This window comes from Oncorhynchus kisutch, linkage group LG18 (genome assembly GCF_002021735.2).
Source record: "Oncorhynchus kisutch isolate 150728-3 linkage group LG18, Okis_V2, whole genome shotgun sequence".
Lineage (NCBI taxonomy): Eukaryota > Metazoa > Chordata > Actinopteri > Salmoniformes > Salmonidae > Oncorhynchus > Oncorhynchus kisutch.
In genome coordinates this window covers 65,139,069-65,164,715 of record NC_034191.2, presented here as the reverse complement: position 1 = coordinate 65,164,715, position 25,647 = coordinate 65,139,069, and the positions used below count along the sequence as shown (strand labels likewise).

The 25,647-nt window shown below is 43.3% G+C and overlaps 1 protein-coding gene across 1 annotated transcript; it reads right to left on the bottom strand.

Annotated features, from left to right (window-relative positions):
• Positions 1-1,374: 1,374 nt before the first annotated feature.
• zmp:0000000991 (mucin-12) lies at positions 1,375-18,548 on the bottom strand. The gene is made up of 5 exons (XM_031796493.1): positions 18,281-18,548; positions 14,858-14,973; positions 13,823-13,997; positions 8,324-8,366; positions 1,375-7,605 (listed from the first exon to the last, which is right to left on the bottom strand). Exons 1-5 carry the CDS (start codon positions 18,409-18,411, stop codon positions 2,698-2,700), a joined length of 5,373 nt encoding a protein of 1,790 aa, XP_031652353.1. The 5' UTR covers positions 18,412-18,548; the 3' UTR covers positions 1,375-2,697.
• Between the last annotated feature and the right edge of the window lie 7,099 nt (positions 18,549-25,647).

Below are 25,647 nucleotides of genomic sequence, written 5' to 3'. Positions count from 1 at the left end.
AATGTTTGCAAATCTATTAAAAAAACTAAATAATGAAATATGACTTTTACATAAGTATTCAGACCCTTTACTCAGGTTCAAGTCCGGACTCTGGCTGGGCCACTCAAGGACATTCAGAGACCTGTCCTGAAGCCACTCCTGCATGGTCTTGGCTGTGTGCTTAGTGTCGTTGTCCTGTTGGAAGGTGAACCTTCACCCCAGTCTGAGGTCCTGCACGCTTTGGAGTAGCTTTCATCAAGGATCTCTCTGTACTTTGCTCCATTCATCTTTCCCTTGATCCTGACTAGTCTCCCAGTCCTTGCCCCTGAAGAACATCCTCACAGCATTATGCTGCCACCACCATGCTTCACAGTAGGGATGGTGCCAGGTTTCCTCCAGATGTGACGCTTGGCATCCAGGCCAAAGAGTTCAATCTTGGTTTAATCAGACCAGAGAATCTTGTTTCCCATGGTCTGAGAGTCCTTTCGGTGCCTTTTGGCAAACACCAAGGGGGCTGTTATGTGCCTTTTACAGACAGGTGTGTGCCTTTCCAAATCATGTTCAATCAATTGAATTTACCACAGGTGGACTAAAATCAAGTTGTCGAAACATCTTAAAGATGATCAATGGAAACAGGATGCACCTGAGCTCAGTTGAGTCTCATAGCAAAGGATCTGAATATTTATGTAAATAAGGTATCTCTTTTTATTTTTAATACTCATATTTGTGGTAAAAGCAAAAACTCTTCAAAAATGTTGTCTCATAGTAAAAGGTCTTAATACTTACGTATATATATAAAATAGTTACGTATATATATATATATATATATATATATATATATATATATATATATATATACGTAACTATTTTATCCAATATAGAATAAGGCTGCAATGTAACAAAACGTGGAAAAAGTCAAGGGGTCTGAATACTTTCTGAATGCACTGGACATAATATTGTAAACCACAGGAGGCTGCGGAGGGGAGAACGGCTCATAATAATGGCTGGAACGGAGCCAATGGAATGGCATCAAACACCTGGAAACCATGTGCTTCATGTATTTAATACCATTCTACAATTCCGCTCCAGACATTATCACGAGCCTGTTCTCACCCACTAAGCTGCCACCAACCTCCTGTGTTGTATACATAACCTATTAATCATTATTGTGCAAAACACTATAGAAAACACAAACACTGGTTCATTAGTATAGTTGGAATGTGGTTTGGTAGGAATGCTCTTGTGGTGTTGGTGGCAGGCATAACTATTCAGGTATCCAAGGGGAAAGTCAAAACACTAATGTCACAGCACACAGTCTTTGGTTAGATATGATAGTTGGGCATAACAGTTTGATATTTAATATATATATATTTATAAAATACAAAAGGGCAGATACAGAATTAGAACTGGTTTATTGTTCCAAAAACAACTGTTGAATTGCACAAAAAGTAATTCCCACATTATTTATAACAATCATCTGTTTATAATGCACACATATGCATTTCAGGAAAACCTTCCAAGACAACCAAAATAGAAAATACTGATTTCCATTAGAATTAAAACATTCAAAGATATTTATCTTGCATATCATATAGCATGCTAGCTTAAAGCATATTGATAGGCAGCACTTGACAATGAAATGTGACCCCAGCCAAACTGAGTATGGTAGGTATACCTCTCAACCGGGTACAGGACTCTACCACAACAGGGTCAGTATTCACGTATGCTCATCTAAGATCAGTTTTGGCTTCAGATCACAATGAATATGATCATATGTACAGGGGGGACCTGATCCTAGACCAGCACTCCTACTCTGATACACTTTGTGAATAAAGGCCATGGTTAGAACAGCTGCAGAAGTAATAAAACAGGATAGGATAGCTTTATAGCTAGAGCTCTTTGTTCATAAATACCTTTAACCTAGCATATACAGTACACTTCCCACTGATAACTAAACAAATATCAGACATGAGAAAGTCAAGTATCCAATCAACCTGTGACATGACAAAAAAACAGAGTGCCATGCTCTTGGATATGGTGTAGAGTTCATGTGGGCTGCTCTTTGGATCCCAGGATAAGAGCATGACATTAACCTGTGATCTGACAGTGCTGACTTCTTTACTGTCAGCCATGCGCTTTTTATTTGATTTCATTATTTTACCCCTTTTTCACCCCAATTTCGTGGTATTCAATTGGTAGTTACAGTCTCGTCCCATCGCTGCAACTCAAGCGTCCCCTGAAACACAACCCAGCCAAGCCGACACTGCTTCTTGACACAATGCCCGCTTAACCCAGAAGCACCAATGTGTCAGAGGAAGTACCATACACCTGGAGACTGTGACAGCGTGCACTGCACCCGGCTCACCACAGGAGTCGCTAGTGCACGATGGGACAGGAACATCCCTGCATGTCAAACCCTGCCCTAACCCAGACCACGCTGGGCCAATTGTGCACTGCGTCATGGGTCCCCCGGTCGCGGACAGGTGCGTCAGAGCCTGGACTCGAACCAGGTTCTCTAGTGGCACAGCTAGCACCGCGATGCAGTGCCTTAGACCACTGCGCCACTCGGGAGGCCCAGAGCCATGCACACTTAACAAGTCTGTTTTTAGTGAGCATAAATAGGTGTGTAAATAAGTATCCTTTCTATATAAGGAGACCAAAAGGAGACAGACAGACCCACTTTAGACTATTGAGATGCATCCCATACAGTATTTCTTCTCACAGTTCAGTCTCCTTCTCACCGCCATCACCTGCCAGGTAGTATTCATCATCTGTGGTTGTGTCAGAGTCCATGTCAGAGCCTGAGTCGGACTCCTCAAAGACTGCCAGGTTGGAGACGTAGCCCCTGGAGGGTAGGCGCCCCCTAGGGGACAGGCTGTCCTGTGATGCCCTGCTGTCTGTGGGGGAGGGCGAGGCAGAGGAGGAGGAGCTGGGAGGGCGAGATATGCGTCTGGAGGCTGGGGACCAGGGAGGGGACGGAGGGGGGGTTGGAGGACCCTCTGTATCCCACAGGGAGTGAGAGGTCTCCAGGCTGCCATGGTTCCACATGCGGCCAGTGGTGGTAGAGGTTGGAGATAGGGCGGTGACCTCTGAACTCCAGGATACATTTCTGGGTAGGGATTTAGATCTAGCCTTGTGTGGATTTATAAAATTAGCTTTGATTGTTTTGCGCTCATTTCTGGATGTCCTGTCACTAATGACAGACCAGTCATTTACAGCTTGGCTGTCACCTATGGTTTTGTGGCCAGTGGTTGTGTGTGTGTCCCACCTTGGTATTGTCCAATCACCTTTGACCCTACAGTCATCCCAAGTCATGACCTCTTCTCCAAAGGTCAGAGCAGGGTAAGTGAGGTCACTGACACTGCTGACCCTAGGGCCTGAGGAGATGCGTCCAGGACCCGAAGGTCGGCTGGAGAGCACAGAAGTCACAGAGAAGGAACGCCCAGCCTCAAGACCGTATTTGAGATCAGCACAGGAGGAGAAGGATGCCAGACGTCCCTCACTGCCACGCTGATCACCGGAACCGAACTCCCTGTCCCCTGGCTCACAGAGAGAGGTGGTCTTCTTCCTCTGAGGAATCCTGGGAATGTGGAACACGTTATCGTTCTCAGAGTCCTTCTGGTTGAAGTGGAAGACAGAGAAAGTGTTTCTGGTGCTGCCTGAGGAGGTTCTGTAGGCAGGGAGGGTTGCAGAGCGGCTGGGGTCCCAGGGTTGACGCATAACGGAGCTGAAGTCTCTCTGAGGAGGTTGCTTTCTGGCTCTACTGATCCTCTCCTCTTTGTAAGCTTCAAACTGCCGCCTTGTTGGGCTGATCTCGCTACTAGAAGGTTGGTGTTTGGGTTTAGTGATCCTTTCGTCCTTGTAAGCCTCAAATTGAGGAAGATCCATAACACAAGGCTGGTCTCTGTTTCTAGCCTCTTTATGGTCTTTAAAACCCTCAAACTGTGAGTGTTCACGTCTAACATTTTCCTTCGTCATATCTGACGTGTGCTCACTGCCAGCCCAGAAAGAGTTTGAAGGTTTGTGAACGCCATCATTCTCCCTCCATTTTTCCTCCTCTTCTCGATTGCTAGAACCACTACTCTCAGTGACATCACTAATGTCACTGGCTCCATTGACAGGAGGAGGCTGGGGTGTTATCTTCGTCCTCTCGTCATCGAGACGTTTGACTCTGAAGGTCTGCCGGAGTCGACTCAGCACCAGGTCTATTTTGTTACTTTCCTTTTGCTCCTTCTCTGACTCTTTCTTTGGTTTCTCAGACTGAGGCATCGCTGGGTTTCTAGGGATATTGGTAGCAGGCGTACCAACAACATTGTCTCTCTTACCTCTCAGTGAGAATAAGCCTTTCTTTGGGCACTGGGTTTGTAATGGAGCCGCTGCACTCTTAGGGAAACTCTCGCTTTTACACACAACCTTCTCAATGGCTAATGCTCCACTGTCATTGGAGCTTTGGTATGATTGACAGCTGGGACTTCCAATCACCTGGCTGTGTTGTGAAGGTAGACGGCAGAGTTCATTGGACTTTATCCCTGTGACGACTCGTGTGTCTGGTGTGCGTCGAGGAAAGCAGGGCTGTGCAGGCCTAATAGTGTCCAATATGGCAGAGGAATCAACTTTAGAAATCCTGTACACAAGTGTCTCAACATTTTCTTGACTGGTCTGTTTGGAGTTGTTGTTGACACAATCAATTTCCAAGGCAACAATCTTTGAACTGTCCTGTGACCTAGCCCTGTGATGGCCGTAGAAGGGGTAGTGTTGGGGTGAGGTAGGGGGTGAGAGAAGGGGTTGGTGTGATGTTGTGTGTGTGACCTCACCCTGTGTTGGGCGTGAAGACTTGAGTGTGGAATAGGGCGGGGAGCTAAATCGTGGCTTGGAAAAGCTCCCAAAATCTGGAAGGGAGAGAGGGGCAGCGGTCTTCCTCTGTGATCCTATTACGGTCGAGTCGGTTCCTGTGTGTTTGACTGTGACGTTTGAAGTGTGGTCGCTAACATGCTCTGAGAGAGCTTGCCCTCCCTCCTTCACCAATGTATCAGATATTATGGATAAGTTATGCATCGAGGTTCCCCTCCAAACTTGTAGTTTGGTGGTCCTGGGGGTTGGGGGAGACAAAGGTGACGTAGCCCAGGTTGGGCTGCCCGATCTCAGGGAGGAGAAGATGGCGGGACCCCCTACACTACGGAGGGGTCTGGTTGGGGACAGAGGTCTCTGAGGTGAATGAGACTGTGACAGCCTTAGTTGTGACTCCTGCCACGCTCTATGTGCTGTTACCCTCCCTTCCACTTGGGGCTGGTGTTTCTTAGGGGAGAGGTCTAGGCTGCCTATGAACGTCCTTTCCACCAGAGGGGACGAGCTGGGTGGGGAGAGGGTCAGGGTGGAGGGGGCCTGGGTGGTGGGGATACTCAGGGATATGGGGGTATGGCTGTCTGGGGACAACGGTCGGGTGTAGCGGGTCGGGATACTGGGGACGTAGCCGGTTTTAAGTAGGAGTGGTTGGGGAGTTGTGGTAGGCGTGTAAGCAGTTTTAGGGGACTGCAGTTGGGATGTGGGGGTGTGGATGTTACTCACTATGGGAATCTGGCTTCTGACGACTGGGGGTGGAGATTTTGGGCTGTTTTGGGGGTCTTGTCTCATAGAGCTGGTGGTATTGAGTGAGCGGGAACTATAGAGGGGTCTGTGTCTACTGAGGGATGTGGAGGCGATACTGGTTTGTAAGGAGAGCTGTCTGGAAGAGGGGTTCGGGGAATGGGACAAATAAAGGGTTCTATGACTACTGAGGGAGGATGGAATGTCACTGGTTTCAGAGCTGGTTGGAGTCTTGGGGCTAAATACGGTCAGAGGGGTGTAGATGGTGTCATAACTACATGGCCTACTGTAGCGATCAGGCTTGCTGGACTTTATTGGGCTACTCAAAGTGCTCGAGCTAGCTGGGCTACTGGTGTTAGACCTGAAGGAGATATTGGACAAACAATAGGGCTTTTGTGAATGTCGGTCATTCGAGTTAAGGGAATTCTGAGTTTTGAGTATTCTATAGGAATCCTGGTCTGGGATATCTTGAGCATAAGTCCTTTTAAGGGTGCTCTGAGGTGTGTGTTTGCCAGTGACAGTATTGCTGTTTAGGTTGGTATTGTTGGGGGTGACTAAATGATTGTTGTTATTGATGCTGATTTGGGGATTGACACCAGTGTTATCATTGGTGCTAGAGGGACCCGTGTTATTATTGGTGCTAAAGGGACCCGTGTTATCATTGGTGGAAGTGCTTGAGAGGCTGAATGTGTTGTTGTTGTTGTTGTTGATAGTGGTGGTGGTAGTGGGACTGAGGGGGGAACTGGGATTAGACACACTGTCCTCCAGAGTAATGTGCTTTCTCCAGCTAGTAGATCTCAGGGTGGTTACTCTGGGAAGAGACTGGCTCCCATGAAAATCCAGGTGGTCATATTGGGACGGTGGAGAGGAAGGTAGATGAGTATCACTGATGGGAACCGTGGTTCCATCTGGTCTCTCTGAGGGGGAAAGTCTCTCTAGACCACTAAACAGAAGAGTCTGCTTACTGGGGGAGGTTCGGTTGGGATACGCCCTGGAAGTCTGGGGAAGTTTGGTAAAGGGTGTGCCCTCTGTGTCTTTGTAATGTAAAGGGTGTGTATTTGCTTCTCTGTGATTGGAAGTTGGTAAGGGGAGGTGCCTTGACCTCTCTATTGTCTTGTAAGTGGGATCAGCTGAATAGGGGAGGAACTTGGACCTCTCTCTGGCTCCATCATTGGATGAGGTTAAGGAAAGATGTGCCCTAATTGTCTCTGATGCTTTGTAATTGGTTGTGGTTGGAGAGAGGTGTGGACTTGAAGTCTCTCCATCTCTGTCATTGGTTAGAGATGAGATATTTGTCTCTGAGTGGATAGAGCTCGCAATAGTGTTGAGCCTTCTCAGAGAGAAAAGAAGGCTACTGGTTGTTGGTTTGGAACTCAGCAATGATGTCTGGGCTCCTTGACGACTTGCCTGTAACATGCCCTTGTGTACATGCAGGTCGGGAGAGAGGGGAGAGCTGGGAGAAACAGGGGAAACAGCTCCCCCCTCTCCGCCTCTGTTGGCCAGCCTCCCCCAACTCACATCCAGAGAGACAGGCTTAGAAACTGGGGCCTTTGTTGGGTTGTCCAGTTTGAGGCTGGGGGTGCTTCCCTCATACCAGCCCCCCACTGTGCTTCTGCTGCTACCCAGTGTTGAAGCCCTCTCATGGACTTGTGATCCAAGGGTCAACCCCCTCTCCCCAACACGTTGGTTCTGGGTCTCCAGAAACTGTTGTTGTCGTCGTTGTCCTACAGAGTCTGTCTCGAGAGGGACTTGCGGCTTCAAAAGCACACCCCCCTCGCTCACTTCCTGTCCATTACCTTGGATTTCCTGTCCAGACTCACTGGTTGCCGTGCCAAACACACCAATGTCTGTACCGGCCATGCCCCGCTTGTTCCTGCGTATTCTCCCACTCCACTGTGGGGCGAGAACCGACACCAGCGTGGAGGACAACATGGCTGTCTTGGAATCCTCTTCCTCTTTAAAAAGAAGCAATGTCACTTCCTCTTCCTCTGAAGGGCAATTGGCTGGTACAAAATAATATGATGGTGAGACTTCTCTTTTCACCTGTCGAGAAAGTTCAAAGTTCAAATCAGATTATATTGTTATCAACAATTAGATACATATCTGTTAAGCTTTAACCTCACAGCCAAAGGTTTTATATGAAAAAGAGAATCTATGATTGAACGATTTTGCTTTTAGTCCAAAAGTTATGCAACGTCAGAAATGTCAAATCCATTTCCTTCGATCAAACTGCAGCACGTAATGGTTTTCATATGTCAACACTGTGGCTTGTCACTCCACACCTCCCAAAGCTTTGTAGGATGAGTGGTAGAGTATTTGTGTGTGACAACACATTTAATCTGACATGGTGTACTTATTGAAACTGGAGGATTACAGGAGTCATGTTCCCATGGAAATGTTATTAAAATAATTAGTCTGGACAAACAGGTTATTTCAAGTACATGGGATTTCCACAGAAACACTATTTTTCTCCTCCCCACACTGGCATTCATGATGGTTCTTTTCAGATTACACAATGTTCAAACTGACATTGCTCATGTGCCAACGATTTAATTAAAGCGGTCATAATATGGCCTCAATGGCGCTGTTAATATAGCAAATGCCATTTGCAGTCATGACAATTGATGTTGGCTAATGGCAACACTGTAATGACACAAACTGGTGACATTAACTGTAATGACTGTTAATAACATGTCTATTGTGTTATTAAGTAAAGTGTCATTAATAATGTTGCCACTAAATGGTAATGCTTTATGTTTACCTGTGCTTGAGCTATAGGTGTGTCCCTTACAGGTCCCTGAGAACTGGAGCAGCAGGGAAATGTAGAGAAAAACATTAATACATCATTACAATGAATGTTAATGGTTATACAGTGCATTCAGAAACTAATCAGACCCTTTGACTTTTTCCAAATGTTGTTACGTTACAGCCTTATTCTCAAATTGATTCATTTAGATTGAGGAAACAATTTACACACAATACCCCATAATGACAAAGTGAAAACAGTTTAGAAATTTAAGCAAATTTATTACAAATAAAAAAAAGATACCGTATTCAGACCCGTTGCTATGAGACTCAAAATTGAGCTCATGTGCATCCTGTTTCCATTGATCATCCTTGAGATGTTTCTACACTTGATTGGAGTCCACCTGTGGTAAATTCAATTGATTGGACATGATTTGGAAAGGCACACACCTGTCTATAAAAAAGGTCCCACAGTTGACAGTGCATTTCAGAGCGAAAACCAAGCAGTGAGGTCAAAGGAATTGTCTGTAAAGCTCAGAGACAGGATTGTGTCGAGGCACAGATCTGGGGAAGGGTACCAAAAAATGTCTGCATCATCAAAAGTTCCAAACAACAGTGGCCTCCATCATTCTTAAATGGAAGAAGTTTGGAACCACCAAGATTCATTCACAGCTGGCCACCCGGCCATACTGAGCAATCGGGAGAAAAGGGTCTTGGACAGAGCTTTAGAGTTCCTCTGTGGAGATGGGAGAACCTTCCGGAAGGGGAACCATCTCTGCAGCACTCCACCAATCAGGCCTTTATGTTAGAGTGGCCAGACAGAAGCCACTCCTCAGTAAAAGGCACATGACAGCCTGCTTGGAGTTTGCCAAAAGGCACCTAAAGGACTCAGCCCATGAAAAACAAGATTTTCTGGTCTGATGAATCCAAGATTGAACTCTTTGGCTTGAATGCAAGCGTCACGTCTGGAGGAAACCTGGCATCCTCCCTACAGTGAAGCATGGTGGTGTCCACATCATGCTGTGGGTATGTTTTTCAGCTGAAGGGACTGGGAGACTAGTCAGGGTCGAGGGAAAGATGAATGGAGCAAAGTACAGAGAGATCCTTGATGAAGTTCTGAGCCCTCTGGAGCAGGTTCTCAGACTGGGGAGAACGTTCACCTTCCAACAGACAACGACCCTAAGCACACAGACAAGACAACACAGGAGTGGCCCAGCCAAAGTCCTTAAGTGGTGCAGCCAGAGCTCGGACTTGAACCCATTTGAATGCCTGAGGTAGAGTACCTCATGATAAGCTGTTGACCACACTATCTACCAAGAGAGTTTTCATCTATATTTTTGGTAGCTGTCTTTTACCACCACAAACCGATGCTGGCACTAAGACCGCACTCAACGAGCTGTATAAGGCAATAAGCAAACAAGAATTTGCTCATCCAGAAGTGGCATTCCTAGTGGTCGGGGACTTTAATGCAGGCAAATTGAAATCATTTTTACCTCATTTCTACCAGCATGTCACACGTGCTTTCAAGGAGCGGGACACTAAGCCGGACGCTTATAAGAAATCCTGCTATGCCCTCAGACGAACCATCAAACAGGCAAAGCTTCAATACAGGACTAAGATTGAATTGAATCTTACTACACTGGCTCTGATGTTCATCGGATGTGGCAGGGCTTGCAAACTATTACGGACTACAATGGGAAACCCAGCCGCAAGCTGCCCAGTGACGTGAGCCTACTAGACAAGATAAATGCCTTTTATGCTTGCATCGAGGCAAGCAACACTGAAGCATGCATGAGAGCACCAGCTGTTCCGGACGACTGTGTGATCCCGCTCTCCGTAGCCAATGTGAGCAAGACCTTTAAACAGCTCAACATTCACAAGGTCGCGGGGCCAGACTGATTACCAGGTCGTGTACTCAGAGCATGTGCGGACCAACTGGCAAGTGTCTTCACTGACATTTTTCAACCTATCCCGGACCGAGTCTAATACCTACGTTTAAAGCAGACCACCATAGTCCCTGAAAGCCCAAGAAAGCGAAGGTAACAATGACTACTGCCCCGTAGCACTCATGTCGGTAGCCATGAAGTGCTTTGAAAGGCTGGTCATGGCTCACAGCAACAGCATCCTGCAGACTACCTTAGACCGACTCCAATTCGCATACCACTCCAACAGATCCATAGATGATGCAATCTCAATCCCACTCCACACTGCCCTTTCTCACCTGGACAAAAGGAGCACCTATGTGAGAATGCTGTTCATTGACTACAGCTCAGCATTCAACACCATAGTGCCCACAAAGCTCATCACTAAGCTAAGGACCCTGGGACTAAACACCACCTCCTCTGCAACTGGATCCTAGACTTCCTGACAGGCCGGCCCCAGGTGGTAAGGGTAGGCAACAACACATCTGCCACGCTGATTCTCAACACGGAGCCCCTCGGGGGGGGGGCGTGCTTAGTCCCCTCCTGTACTCCCTGTTCACCCACGATTGCATGGTCATGCACGACTCAAACACTATCATTAAGTTTGCTAACGACAACAGTGGTAGGACTGATCACCAACAAAGATGAGACAGCCTATAATGAGGTGGTCAGAGACATGGCAGTGTGGTGCCAGGGCAACTACCTCTCCCTCAAAGTGAGCAAGACACAGGAGATGAACGTGGACTAGTACGTACGGCCCAGTACATCACTGGGGCCAAGTTTCCTGCCATCCAGGACCTATATACTAGGTGGTATCAGAGGAAGGCCCCAAAAATGGTTAACGGCTCCAGTCACCCAAGTCATAGACCATTCACTCTGCTACCGCACAATAAGCAGTACCGGAGCACCATGTCTAGGTCCAAAAGGCTCCTGAACAGCTTCTACCCCCAAGCCAACAGACTGCCGAACAGTTAATCAAATGGCCACCCGGACTATTTACATTGACCCCCCCCCCCTGCTGCTACTCACTGTTTATTATCTATGCATTATCACTTTACCCCTAACTACATGTACAAACTACCTCCATTAACCTGTACCCCACACATTAACTCGGTACTGGTAGCCCCTGTACATAGCCTCAGTATTGTTATTTTATTATGTTACTTTTATTCAATTTTTTTACTTTATTTAGTAAATATTTCCTTAGCTCAATTTCTTGAACTTCATTGTTGGTTAAGGGCTTGTAAGTAAGCATTTCCCGGTAATGCCTGTTGTATTCGGAGCATGTGACAAAATTTGATTTGATCTCCGGAGAGACCTGAAAATAGCTGAGCAGCAACGCTTCCCATCCAACCTGACAGCGCTTGAGGATCTGCAGAGAAGAATACCCAATAAGACTCAAGGCTATAATTGCTGCCAAAGGTGCTTCAACAAAGTACTAAGTAAAAGGGTCTGAATACTTATGTAAATTTGATGTGTTTTTAATTTGAATGAATTTGCAAAATAAAATATAAAAAATAACCAATTTCTGCTTTGTAATTATGGGGTATTGTGGGTAGATTGATGAGGGGAAAAAAGCGATTGAATCCAGTTTAGAATAAGGCTGTAACATAACAAAATGTGGAAAAAGCCAAGGGGTCTGAATACTTTCCGAATGCACTGTATACCATAATACATAAGACACACAAGCATGCAGACACACCTCCTGGGTGTTAATGTTTTTGTAAAGGTTATAGGTGTCACAAGTTTTTCATTCACCCTGATCCACAGGATCAACTACATTCCATCTTCTCTCTTGACCTCCATTGCTCATTCTCTCCTTCTTGTCTATCCTCCAGCTCTCCCTTTTTTCATGATTTATGTTTACCTGGGCTCATAGCCGCGGGAAGTAGGGGTGTAACAGCATTGTGGGAGTTATGGGCATATTTATGTTAGATTGTTATCAGGTGGCTGTCTGTATTGGTGTTTTAGCTGGTATATCAGTCAGCAGGGCGTGTGAGTGTTGAGCAATGGGAGCAGATCCAACAATATGCCCATAAACCCCTCAAATCTGAATTCGAAATATATTTGAATTAAAAAAAGATTAAATATTTAAAACATTTTCACAAAAGTAGCGCACTGGGCCTTTACTAGTATTAGCAGACTGATATAGATGCCTGTAGCATGAGCAAAAACATTTTTTTACCAGCAAAAAAAGTTGTATAATTAAGAAGAGTCTTTTGCTAGATTCAATACTTGGGAATGTAAGAGTTGTTGCCCTGTCCCTTTCTCTGCAATAGTCATTCTAATGGAATCCAGAAATAACTCAATCCTGTCCTCAAATGTTTACATCGAAAAGGTGCAAAGTTATGGGCAAAGACACAAAACATCCATACGAAATTAAATGTTTTTATTGATCAAATAACATGGAAAACAAACACTTTTTGTGCAGTATTAATTTACACAAGCTGGTCATCTAGGATTGTAACTAGACTTTCCATCACCATGAAGAAAAACAATGTACAGTAGAGTAATTGAGTACATTGAGACATCAAGTGGTTTTTGATGATGTGGCTGACTTGGTAGAGCATGGCGCTTGCAATGCTAGGGTTGTGGGTTTGATTCCCACAGGGGACCAGTACGAAAAACTATGAAAATGTATGCACTCCCTACTGTAAGTTGCTCTGGGTAAGAGTGTCTACTGAAAAGGAATGAATAGACCATTTCAGTTCACATAGAAATAAGTTGCATTTGCAAAGTATTTCAAGAAACTGGAAAACATATCAAGCAACTATTTTTATATTCCAACAGTATTAATCAGATTAACTGTTTGGTGCAGATAATTATCAGACTCAGAAGTTACAAATGCTGGTAAACACTCAACTACAAGTACATTTAGTTAGTAAACTGGGCCTTTACCAGTCCTGTTTTAGCAGACCACATATAGACATCTTCAGCAGAGGCAATGTTTTTCTTTCTGCGTGGAAAACGTCACAGCAGCACCCCCACCCCCGCCCCCGCCCCCCGCCCCAGACTACTTCCAGTGGTGTTGCCTGGGCTATGTTAGCAATAGCGGAACTATTAACTGAATGTCTTAACATCACACTTGTAATAAAGTCATCACACACAAACACAGGGCCACAGTGCTACTATAGAAGTTGATGTTGAGAGGTGTGTAGCCTCAGTCTAAAGGGCTGACATGGATAGGTGACAATACAGCCAGGTAAAGGTCGTCTGTTACTAAGGGACAGTGTTTGATAAATGACTCGTACTGATAAGAGTTGCATTAATCTCTGACACATATTACACACGCGCGCACAGAATCATGCGCACACACGCACACACACACACACACACACACACATACACACATACACACCTAAGAAATCAATCTGAAGGATTTCCTCAGTACAGCAGTCCAAGGAACTAATTAACCTTGGTTAAACCATATTGATTTATGGAGCCGTGTTGGTGCAATTCTGTCTGTACACATACATAGATGGTAAAAGAAGGATAGTGTCTAAGAGAAGGGCAATAAAAAAATGCATCACTGTATAATGCAAAATCCCATAACTAAGGCAATAAACTCTAGCTTTAAAAATGCTCTGTCTCACCTGTGTAGACAGTGTTCCCTCTGAGCTGTGGACTCTAGTTTTTCCAGGTCGTTTTTCTTGCTGTGTTGAGAGGAGAGTCTGAAGGAAAGGGAGGATGTGAACCAGGTCTGGTTGGGGTTCCTGTTCAGAACTGCAGGTCGGCCGTGACTCTCCTCCCTGGTCCCCAAAGTTAGCTCTGGTCACAAACATCCCATATGGTATTAGAGTAGAGTTTATAACTAGACCTGTGATAGGTACTAATTTAACAGTCCATGTGGATCTACAGCAGACAGGTAAATCACTGCACACTGCTGTAAGTTCCCTCAGTTGTGTCCCCTGTCGTGCTGAGCGATTAGTGCTTTTTGGGGTCGATTCGTTTCGTTTTGATTATAAAAAAATAAATAACGCTTTTTGATTTTTTTATATATATTTTTTAAACATGAAATGTATTATGAAATAATGACTTTATAAAGCCAAAAGTAGTGAACATTCAATTGCCAAAACATTAACTTATTCCATTGCCTCTGTCTGGTCCGCATTGACATAAATAGACATCAATAGAAAAATAGTAAATTACTATGAAATAATAAATATTTCAGTTGTGTATATTACTTAGCTTTTATTTGATGACTATTATCTTTCATTCCTTAAAGTAATCTCATCAGTAGCAGTCAGCCAGCCAGGCCATCTAACGTTAGGTGCTCCCCATACGGTACTGTCTGTAGTCATCCTATTTAGCTAGCCTGTCTAAGTATACTGCAGAGTGGTCTGACAAAATCATTTTTACTAGTTCTTCAAAGTCTCTTCCTCTCTGATCTGTCTCTGTCATTTTATATAATTACCATGTTTCTGCACTGACGTAGGTTGAGTTTACTTAATGAAAACTACAACTCCCTTCAGCCTACATAGTTCTTGACTTAATTTCTCAAATCTCTCGTGAATGATTTGATTTCTCTGGGCTCACAAAAAATAAATCAATAATGGAATTCGAGTAATTGAACCGATAATTGCGCAGCACTAGTCACCTGTGTCTATAAGGTGTCCGAGTTGTCTCACCTGTCTGTTCTATCCCCCCACTGTTGGCACTGAGTGGTGTCTGAGTCCACTGGTCAGTTTCCACTTCGTTTCCATGATGATTCTTCTCCTGGGACCACCTCACATCCTGGGGTCTCCTGGGGAACAACACACCTAAGTATCCATGGAAATCAGACCAGGTATGACCAGAACCTAAGTCCAATAATATGGAACTAGACCATAAAGACAAGGTCCAATCGGTCATAGGCAATAGCAGCAGGTGAGTGACTGTGATTCTAACACTCACATTATCTGTCTATCAGCCTTACCTGACATATAAAATCATTTGATTTATTTTAGAATGATCCGCTCCCGTCACTCAACATGCCCAGGCAGCCACACGCTGCTGACTGATATACCAGCTAAAACACCAATACAGACACAGACCTGATAACAATCTAACATAAATATGGAGCAACTATCTGACACACATCTATCTGATGATCTCCGTCTCTGCACAGACTAATCACAACCAGTCAGTATAATCCCACTAAAGTTCTGATTATTCACCCTGATTCTAAACACAATCTGGTCACTGGGAAAGATATCAAAGTAATCAGAGAGTACTATACCTCAGGGAGATGCAGTGATTACCATCTCGACTACACTGTCTTGTCCTGTTCTGGGCTGGCTGGCAGCTACCAGCATGGGCCAAGTTTAAATCAACTGTGACTATAGTTTAAAGCCTCTAGCTGTCTTCGGCATCGAAGTCACACGAGGATTCTCTGTCTCAGTCTGCCTCTTTGTCTGTCTGTCTGTCTGTCTCTCAATCTTCTGTTCCTTTCATTTTTCTTTCTCCCTCCCTTTTTCTCCCTCCCAATACAGAGGCATGGCCCTATGCTGTGGGTGAAATAAGCCATTACACAAGCTGCTACGCCTTTCCTTTAGAAAAAGACTTGTTGGCTGTAAGGCTTACTAAGCTCTGCATCATAACAGGACAACGTGGCAGGACATGCTATAAGTAGAGCTCTCCCATGGCAATCATTCCTTTAACTAGAGACGAATGCCAAATTCAACAGACTGCAGGGCAGATTCAGTCAATGTTTGTACCCTTTCTTTCTCCCACAGACCATGAGCGCATTGATGTCAACAAGGAAAAAAATGGGTGAACATGCTCTATTCACAGAAACACCACTGTTGTTGCCGGCGTTGGCCTAAATCTTTCCAAACTATGATCAAACTAAACTGGAATGCTTACAGCACTGAGCACCTCAAGCCAAAGCAAACATCTATCCTAAAGGAAAGCTTCACATCCGTTATGAGTAAATAAAATAGTTGGTCAAACCACTATGCTCTCCACAGCAGCATGCATGTGCTTCAAGGCTTATTTTCTTCAAAACGTCTAACATGCCCAGCACGACATGCAAGATAATCTCTAAGTGAAAGGTCATAGTCCTGTCATAAGATGTTCAAAATGATTTGCATAAATCAACCTTTCTGTAAGCTTATTGTGAAGACATATAATGGCTGTCCATTTTGATCTTCACAGATGTACACTGAGTGCACAAACATTAGGAACACCTGGTCTTTCCATGACATAGATCGACCAGATGAAAGCTATGATCCCTTATTGATGTCACTTGTTAAGTGTAGATGAAGGGGAAGAGACAGGTTAAAGAAGGATTTAAGCCTTCAAGGGGATTTTGCTTTACAATAGGTCAAGGGCGAAACTGTGGTGTAGATACTTGTGGGGATGAACAGTAGACGGGGTTCTGACATCTTATTACAGATTTCCTGCAATTCTACACATGACTTTTTATGGCTCTCTCTCTTGAGGCATAAGTGGAAGGATAAGTGGAAGTTGTTATTGCTATTTCCTCAGAGGATGATCTGGAAACCCAAATAAATGACTGGGGGGGGGGGGGACAAATTGAACTGTTCTCAATATTGGGGGGAGGGTGCGTGGACGATGACATGTCCCCCCATCCCTGTGTCAATTTCACCTAGGTTAGCCTATGACCTCACAGCAAACATGGGTAATGTCACAACCATCTGCCAGTCCCACCCCAACTGAATACTTGCACAGTAAAGGCAATGCTTTATAGCACAGATTTGTTTACCTTTTGTAGAGGGATTGATATGGGATTAGGAACGTTGATTTAATTGGCAAAGGAACAATCCTGAACATGCATGGAGGCCTATGGTTCCACACAAATGCCAGCACAACTATGTTCCTAGGTGACGTTTAAAGTAACTGTAGTGAAAATCTCACTTTAAAAAAAGTTACTCTTAACTCATACCCAGATAATGTTGTTGAATAGTCCTATATTCGTATTTTTTGCCCCCCCCCCCCCCCAAAAAAAAACACCTCAAACAGACTGTTTAAAAAATGCTTGCTATTTTATGTTGGCTCATTAAATAAAGGTGAAATTGACTGAGCTGGCAAATCAGCAGTCTACTCGCATAGATACACAGCGAGACATGGCTTAACGTTACCATGCCCCCCAGTAGGGTACAGCCGTAGGGTCCTCCCGTTACTCCTATGTTAAATTACTTACTTTACGCATAACCCGACATTTTTAAGCATTCTACAAACATTTTGGATATGCTTGGTTGGTCATTTTTAACATACTTCCATGCCGCCTTAAATCAACAAACTACATCATACCTATAAACACTGACTCTACACGTAAAAATGTAAGCATGAACAGATGTACATTCCATGCGGTGGTCATTCACGATTATCAGGCAAAGAGCTGATTCCAATAGACTTTCTTCAGTTAGTTAATGTTAGCGAACTAACCATGCTTTTATAGTTAACATGAATAAATCTGGTTGCGTACTGTTTTGTTTGAACAATAGTAGGAGAAAAGACCACCCAAATAAGTTGCATCAACTGCCCAAGGACCAGTTCTAACTAGCTATGTATATTGCCTGTGTAAACCTGAAGATTCCACCAAGTAGGTGTAGATATTGCCATAGGCTACTTTGGGCCATTTGGTAGGGTTGTCTGCACAGCTGGTCTTCGGCAAGTTGAAAGAACATATAGACAATATGGAAAATATATAGAAAACTTTTCTATATACCTAGACCGTTCAAGGGCAGGCAAAGACTGGAAGTCTTGGGGGGAAATTATTTCACTCATATTTTAAATAATTATAAATTATATTTAATAGAAATCGGAAACACTGGACAGTTACTTTAAAATGTCAGGGAGCATGCATGTGTGAGCTGACTGTTACATAAAAACACCTCGAAAGTTCAAACGCAAGTGGGCCTAGGCTGAACAAGAAGGCTAGAAGAGAAAAACCCCAAAATTGTAAAACCAAACATGTCCAAATTATATGGAATGATATCAGCCTACTGACCTTAAATTGCTGCAAATGTATGGACTTCACAATTCCGTAGACTATCATTTGCAAAGAAGCAATTACAACTAAGTTTTAAATTAATCAAGACATTTACTCTATCTTGTTCGTCCTCTTCCAGTTTCCGTCTCTCTGGACAGGAACCTTTGGCGCCTCTGTCTCTTCCTCTCTCTCCTTTTCCCCACCTAGAAATCTGAGATCTACCTTCGCCGCGTCATGTGTTGACATTATCAGTCTACCGGCTCGCGTTTGGTTACCCTCCGTTAACCAATTGAGGCTTAAAACACCCCGGGTGAAAAGGCAGAAAGGAATTGAAGTACATCGTACATCTCCATTCCTGAGGCTGATCCGCAATTACTGGCACTCTCCACGTGATCTGGGTTTCCTCTCTCCCGCCTCTCTCCCTTGGGTGTGACCCAATGTCACCTTTGTGCATGCGAACTGGACAGGACAGGTGCGGAGAACAAGTTTCGCTTTCTGAAAACAACAGACCGTTAGGGAATCGATTAGATATGGTTACTACCGAGATAAGGTGAGGGTCATTTCCTTGCTGAATGTACGCAGACTTCTAAACAAACCGACATTCCGTAAGAATTTGCGTTTGGCCTATAGGCACTAAAAAAACATCGAGCTCTAAGCGTGTTCCTAAAGTAGACGAGTCTAACTTCTACACTTGCGTATTTTAATGACTTAGTATTTAAATAGGTTACAGTCTGGCGTTGAATAAATAATAGGTCATCTGGAATTCATTTCACATTTAGAACAGGAGTCATAACGCCACCGCTCGCTCTGAATTTAATTCAATTCAAACGGGTTTATTGGCAGGGGAAACATGTTTACACTGCCAAAGTAGGTTAATTAATAGAAAATAGATCTCTCTCACGCTCTGTAATGTGACTGAATAGACACTAGAGGACGCAGCCACACTGGGCTGATTCGATGAGGCTTTTGCATTTTTACATCTTGCACACGGTTTGATTTTTATCCGTTTTTCTCCAGTTAAGAAATCAATATTCATCAGGATGTGTGTGGCGGTGCCTCTGCTGTTGTTCAGGATGACTCTGGAGATTGATGATGCGAAGAGGATAATTATTTTTTGTGTCGAATCGTTGGAAGCCATTAATTATCCCCTTATTAACCCCCAATGAGAAATACACACACACGGGTACAGACAGGTAGACACAATTACACTTTTTGACACCCAGTCTCCACATGCTCCTACACCACAAATGCATATAATCCAAGGCACTATACTAAACATCAATGTTAATCAATGATTGAGGCAAAAAGGAAGAGATGGAGAGAGTTAGACAGAAATAAAGACATTATAGTTCTGTTGTGGTTGATGACACAAACGTATTTGGAATGAAGAGGTGGTGTTGTGTGTGTGTGAGTGAGGTGTGGTTGTCAGACTGAGACAGCTAGGCTTTACATACTTCATAAGCCTCTTGCCACCTTAAACCATAAATTGCCGTTCAGGCCTTTACAAATACATTATCTCCACGAGGGATTCAAACGGAGCCAATTCATAACCAAGAATTGATTTTTAAAAGTGGCCACATTGAGGGAGAGCCATTCAGGGCACGTCTTGTAGTTAACATAATTGAGTTTTATATGGTCTCCCCAAAAAAGTAATCACAAAGGATAATCAGGAAGGGGACAATCACTCTGGGGCTTCATTTGTTAGTAAACAGGCTGAGACAGATTCAGACTCTGGATAATCACTCAATTTCTTCTTAGTTTATTGTTTGTTTATTGTCAGGATCGCATAGTGCTCTGCAGGGTTGGAGTTGGGCGGGGGCACACTTAGAACAAGCTAGGACACTTCAATAATACCTTACATTTAGCTGTACAGCTGTTGCCTTAACATCTAACTGTTAAATTAGCTTGAGATTTGTTCTGAAAACCCCTGAAACACACAGTGTACAAAACATTGCTCTTTCCATGACAGAGACTGGCCAGGTGAATCCAGATGAAAGCTATGATCTCTTAATGATGTCACCTGTTAAATCCATTTCAATCGGTGTAGATGAAGGGGAGGAGACATGTTAAAGGTTTTTAAGCCTTAGGACAATTGAGACATGGATTGTATATGTGTGCCATTCAGAGGGTGTATGGGCAAGACAGAATATGAACTTGCCTTTGAATGGGGTATGGTAGTAGGTGCCAGACGCACCGGTTTGAGTGTCAAGAACTGTGAAGCTGCTGTGTTTTTTACACTCAACAATTTCCTATGTGTATCAAGGATGGTCCACCACCCAAGGACATACAGCCAACCTGACACAACTGTGGGAAACATTGGAGTCAACATGTGCCAAAATCCCTGTGGAACACTTTTGTCACCTTGTAGAATCCATGCCCCTAGGCTGTTCTGAGGGCAAAATGGGGTACAACTCAATATTAGGAAGGTGTTGCTAATGTTTTATACACTCAGTCACAGATTTGTATGATATGTTGGATGATTCATTCTTTCTCTGTGTAGTTTACAAAGACGGAATAGACATGCACTACCACAATACATGAAATTATCAATATGGATATATATTCAGAGTACAGACAGTTCCACAATGTTTGATAAATGCTTTGAACCAACTACCCACCCACAGTCACCTACACTTGATTGATGTGTCAGTGCATCTGTCTCCATGCATGGTGTCAGGTTTGTGGCTTACCTCTGGCAATCTCTACCTCTCCTCCAGTTGAAACATCACCATTCATTATCCTCTTAGTACCTGCGGTTGTGCTACTAAGAGCAGTCAGGAGTTTTTTTTTTATGCCTGTATAAAAATGTATTAATGTGATCCTGAGGGAGCCCTTAAGGCTGAAGGGTTAGCTGTTGGAGCAATAGGGGCCCACAGGGAAATGTCTTTTTCATTTGAGCACCGTCCAAAGTGGCCGCATCCTACCACAACGACCAGAGAGACTTGCTCGAAGGCCCAGTGAAGACAAAATGCTGTTTTCTCTGTGTTTTGCATCATATTGTACGACTGATGAAACTAACACCGTCAAAGTGTGAAAACAAGTGATCAGTGTAATTTCCTGATAGTTGCTGGTTGAAAATCTATCTACACAGTACCTTCTAAACAGCAAGTTTAGGCTTGCCTAGTGACATCACCAGGCAGTATAGGTAAATAGGCAGTGGTGGAAAAAGTACCCAATTGTCATACTTGAGTAAAAGTAAAGATACCTTAATAGAAAGTCACCCAGTAAAATAGTACTTGAGTAAAAGTCTAAAAGTATTTGGTTTAAAATATACTTAGATATCAAAAGTAAATGTAACTGCTAAAATATACCTACTTATTAAAACATTCCTGATATTAAGCAAACCAGATGGCACCATTTTTTTTGCCATGTATTTTAGATAGCCAGAGGCACACTCCAACTCCATGTATTTTATTTACAGATAGCCAGAGGCACACTCCAACTCCATGTATTTTATTTACAGATAGCCAGAGGCACACTCCAACTCCATGTATTTTATTTACAGATAGCCAGAGGCACACTCCAACTCCATGTATTTTATTTACAGATAGCCAGAGGCACACTCCAACTCCATGTATTTTATTTACAGATAGCCAGAGGCACACTCCAACTCCATGTATTTTATTTACAGATAGCCAGAGGCACACTCCAACTCCATGTATTTTATTTACAGATAGCCAGAGGCACACTCCAACTCCATGTATTTTATTTACAGATAGCCAGAGGCACACTCCAACTCCATGTATTTTATTTACAGATAGCCAGAGGCACACTCCAACTCCATGTATTTTATTTACAGATAGCCAGAGGCACACTCCAACTCCATGTATTTTATTTACAGATAGCCAGAGGCACACTCCAACTCCATGTATTTTATTTACAGATAGCCAGAGGCACACTCCAACTCCATGTATTTTATTTACAGATAGCCAGAGGCACACTCCAACTCCATGTATTTTATTTACAGATAGCCAGAGGCACACTCCAACTCTCAGACACAATTTACTAACAAAGCATGTGTTTAGTGTGTCAGATCAGAGGCAGTAGGGATGACCACGAATGTTCTCTTGATAAGTGTGAGTTTGACAATTTTCCTGTCCTGCTAAGCATTCAAAATGTAACAAATACATTTGGGTGTCAGGGAAAATGTATGGAGTAAAAAGTACATTTTTTCTTTAAGAATGTAGTGAAGTTAAAGTTGTCAGAAATATAAATGGTAAAGTACAGACACCCCAAAAAACTACTTAAATTATTTTTACTTAAGTACTTTACACCACTGTAAATAGCCCACCCCCCCAAAAAATAAATCTTGACAATATAATTTTCAAGTTACATATCCATCCCATTATGCCCCTCCGAGCTGGTCCCTCGCTCAGAACACACCTTGACCGTCCTAGCAAACTTCCTGCTTGAGAAATTGTTTTCTAAATAAAAATATATTCCTCTAAGGTACTTAATTGTTACCCAGAAATGATTTGATATTGATATTTAAAAAATGGCTGCATTGGGCCTTTAAAGAGCCAGCGCAGCACAAACGAGAGGGAGAGAATTATTATTATTATTCTTTTTTATTATTTTCATATTGTAAATATCCAAAGTAAGCTTTGACAATATGTACATTGTTACGTCATGCCAATAAAGCGAATTGAATTGAAAGAAAGAGAGAGAGAAACATTCTCAGAGCAGGTGAATCTAGCCTCTTTTGCTGTTTTGTTTTTGTCCTTTCTCTTTTCTTTCTCTTTCTCTCTGACTGATACTGTGGAGAGTTACCGTGAATATTTGTCTATCTTCTCTGAGACAATGCACATTACCATTATAAACATAAACAGACCTGGCTGCAGTCTGAGTTTGACTGGTTATACTTCTCTAGTCCTCTCTATCTCCTCCTCTCTTCTTTCACCTCTACCATCCCTCTCTCCTCACTCAGTTCTTGCTCTCTCTCTGTCTCTCCAGGCTATACTGTCCAATCGGAGAGGGAGAAGTTAACCGCCCTCGGCCGCAGTATTGGCTTCTGGGTAATTAGCCTTAAGTGGAGACTGGCGGAGGGAGAACGGCACTAACAGATTAGCAGTTCTGAAGAGATGCATTCCTTCTAATCAATACAAGTCCATTTGTGGAAATGGAGCAATTTGGGGAGAAATACGCCCCTGTCCCTGGCCCAGACAGTATACACTTAGGCATGGTAGGAGTAACAATCTCTCTCTGACTTTGGTTTGGTCCCTTCCCTTATTACCTGTCTTTCCTTCTTTATTTTCCAATTGTCTACTTTAGTCCCTCGATCTAGTCTCTCTAGATGTATTCTCTAACTCCATTGAGTTGTCTCTCTTCTTCTGTTCTCCCTCCTTTCCTCTCTTTTATTGTCCTCTTGGTACAGATAATAGCATAGAGGAAAAGACAAGTAGGATGGTGTGTGTGTTTATAGGTCTGGTGACCTGACCCTGTGACCTATGGTGTAATCACTGATTACGTTAGCTCTGCAGTGACACCTCCTCAACTGCTGATGTCACCCCATAGAACATTATACTAGTAACCAGTCGCTCTGGGAGAGGGGGACGATGACGACAACAGGTACAAGTGTGTGTGAGTATATTTGAGTTTGAAGGAATGGCTGGAGAGTGTGTGTTTGTGTGGGTTGTTCCACAAAATGAGTCCCATTTGGGAAGTGTAACTTAAAAAAAATACTAATATTTTGTTCACCAAATTTTTTACATTCTGTCATAACGAGCAAATGTTCATGACGAGCAAAACACATTTTCCATCTCAAGAGGTTCAATAAAAATAATAATATAGTAAGTGCCTATTAAGAGCCAAATAAAGTAACAGAGTTGACTGTAACAGGGTTGATGATTTCAACCCTGTTACAGCCATAAATCCCCTTGTGACAGAGGGAATGGAAGCTTGTTATGAGCAACAGGGAGGGTCAATTGAATGCAAGCATCACAAAAAAATGTAAATTGTTAAAACATTTCTAGCTTGTCTATCTACGGGTAACAGGGTTGACCTGTTATGCTCGACCCGTTCAGTTTTCAACCACAAAACACCAGAAAATGGCAGAGAAGAGTAGAACCATCTCACCTGCTTTTGCACAGATGTTCAATGTATCTTTTGAAAGAAATATTTAAAAGTGTTGACCCTAAAATGATTATCTTCAGAAATGACTGTCAAAGCAAAACAATAGCTAGGGCTTTACAATGATGGTGTAAACCTGGAGAAATGTGGGGTTAAGTGGGTTAAAATCTTCAGAGAAGTCACAGAGAGTGCAGAGAGGGACATATCAAAATGCAGAATTTTGGCTCTTTATCCATATAAAAAACGGATTTATTTAATTGTTTCATGTGGTTTATATTAAAGGACACTTCATTTAATATAACAGGCTTTTAAAATCCAATATTGGTGCACAATTTCTTCTTCAAATATCAAAGGAACGCAAAAGGGGCTCATTTCGTAGAAGGACCTGTGTGTGTGTGTGTGTGTGTGTGTGGGGTCTGTCCTCTTCGTGATGAGAATCAGTAGGATTAGATGAGGCCTTGGTCCATTGGGTCTCTTAAGGGTTGTAAAGAGTGCAGGTCATTAACTAAAGACTCTCTCTCTCTCTGTTTCTCTGTCACTCTCTGTCTCTCTCGCTCTCTCTGTTTCTCGCTCTCTGTCTCTCTCTCACTCTGTCTCTCTTGCTCTCTCTGTTTCTCGCTCTCTCTGTCTCTCTCTCTGTTTCTCGCTCTCTGTCTCTCTCTCACTCTCTCTCTCGCTCTCTCTGTTTCTCGCTCTCTCTGTCTCTCTCTATCTGTTTCTCTCTCTCTGTTTCTCTCTCTGTTTGTCTCTCTCTTCTATTTGTCTATTTAGTGGTTATTTATACTCTAACTGTTCATGTTCTCTGTCCTGTTAGCTCACTGGACTCTTTCTGACTGGCGCCTTCACTTATTTATACAAAAGCTTGCAATGTACGATTTATCCTAATTCACTCCTTTTAACCCAGTGTCAGGTTTAATCTAACTCTTTGTGTGTCTTTGTGTGTGTGTGTATTGTAAACACCCAGTCATCCCTCACTGCTACCGCCCTGTTCACTCCTACAGTCCATCCATCCTTACTACCATGTGTGAAACTTTGATTATGGAACACTTAAAGCTGTTATCACATTCTCTTATGAAACACTATATGAACTTGCAGTAACAACACCTCAGTAAGTAGGTTATGATGTGAACACGATACGGGTCACAACCATCACAGGAGTACTGTTAATGAGAGAGAGAGAGAATAGAGTGTTGATGTAACCCATTGATCAGAGGGGGTGAGCTGTAGTCTGATGTCTGTCTAATGGGATGTCTGTTACTTCCTCCTAATGCTCCTTCCATCTTGTATCACCACGCCAACCAGTCTCTAATTCAATCAGCAGAGAGGCAGCGCTCACTCACCCACCCCAAGGTGGGCAACATTTATCTTTAGAGGGAGTGAGGGGGTGAGGTGGGGGGTTATGCAGTGGAAGAG

Bases quoted from the DNA above. Each gene is read 5' to 3' on its own strand.
- zmp:0000000991 (XM_031796493.1), bottom strand. From the start codon at position 18,411: ATGTCAACACATGACGCGGCGAAGGTAGATCTCAGATTTCTAGGTGGG. The intron at 14,974-18,280 runs GTAAATGTCTTG...GTTGTTCCCCAG, and splicing joins AAGAGGACGAACAAGATAGA to GAGACCCCAGGATGTGAGGT. The intron at 7,606-8,323 runs GTAAACATAAAG...CTTTCTCGACAG, and splicing joins CACCTATAGCTCAAGCACAG to GTGAAAAGAGAAGTCTCACC.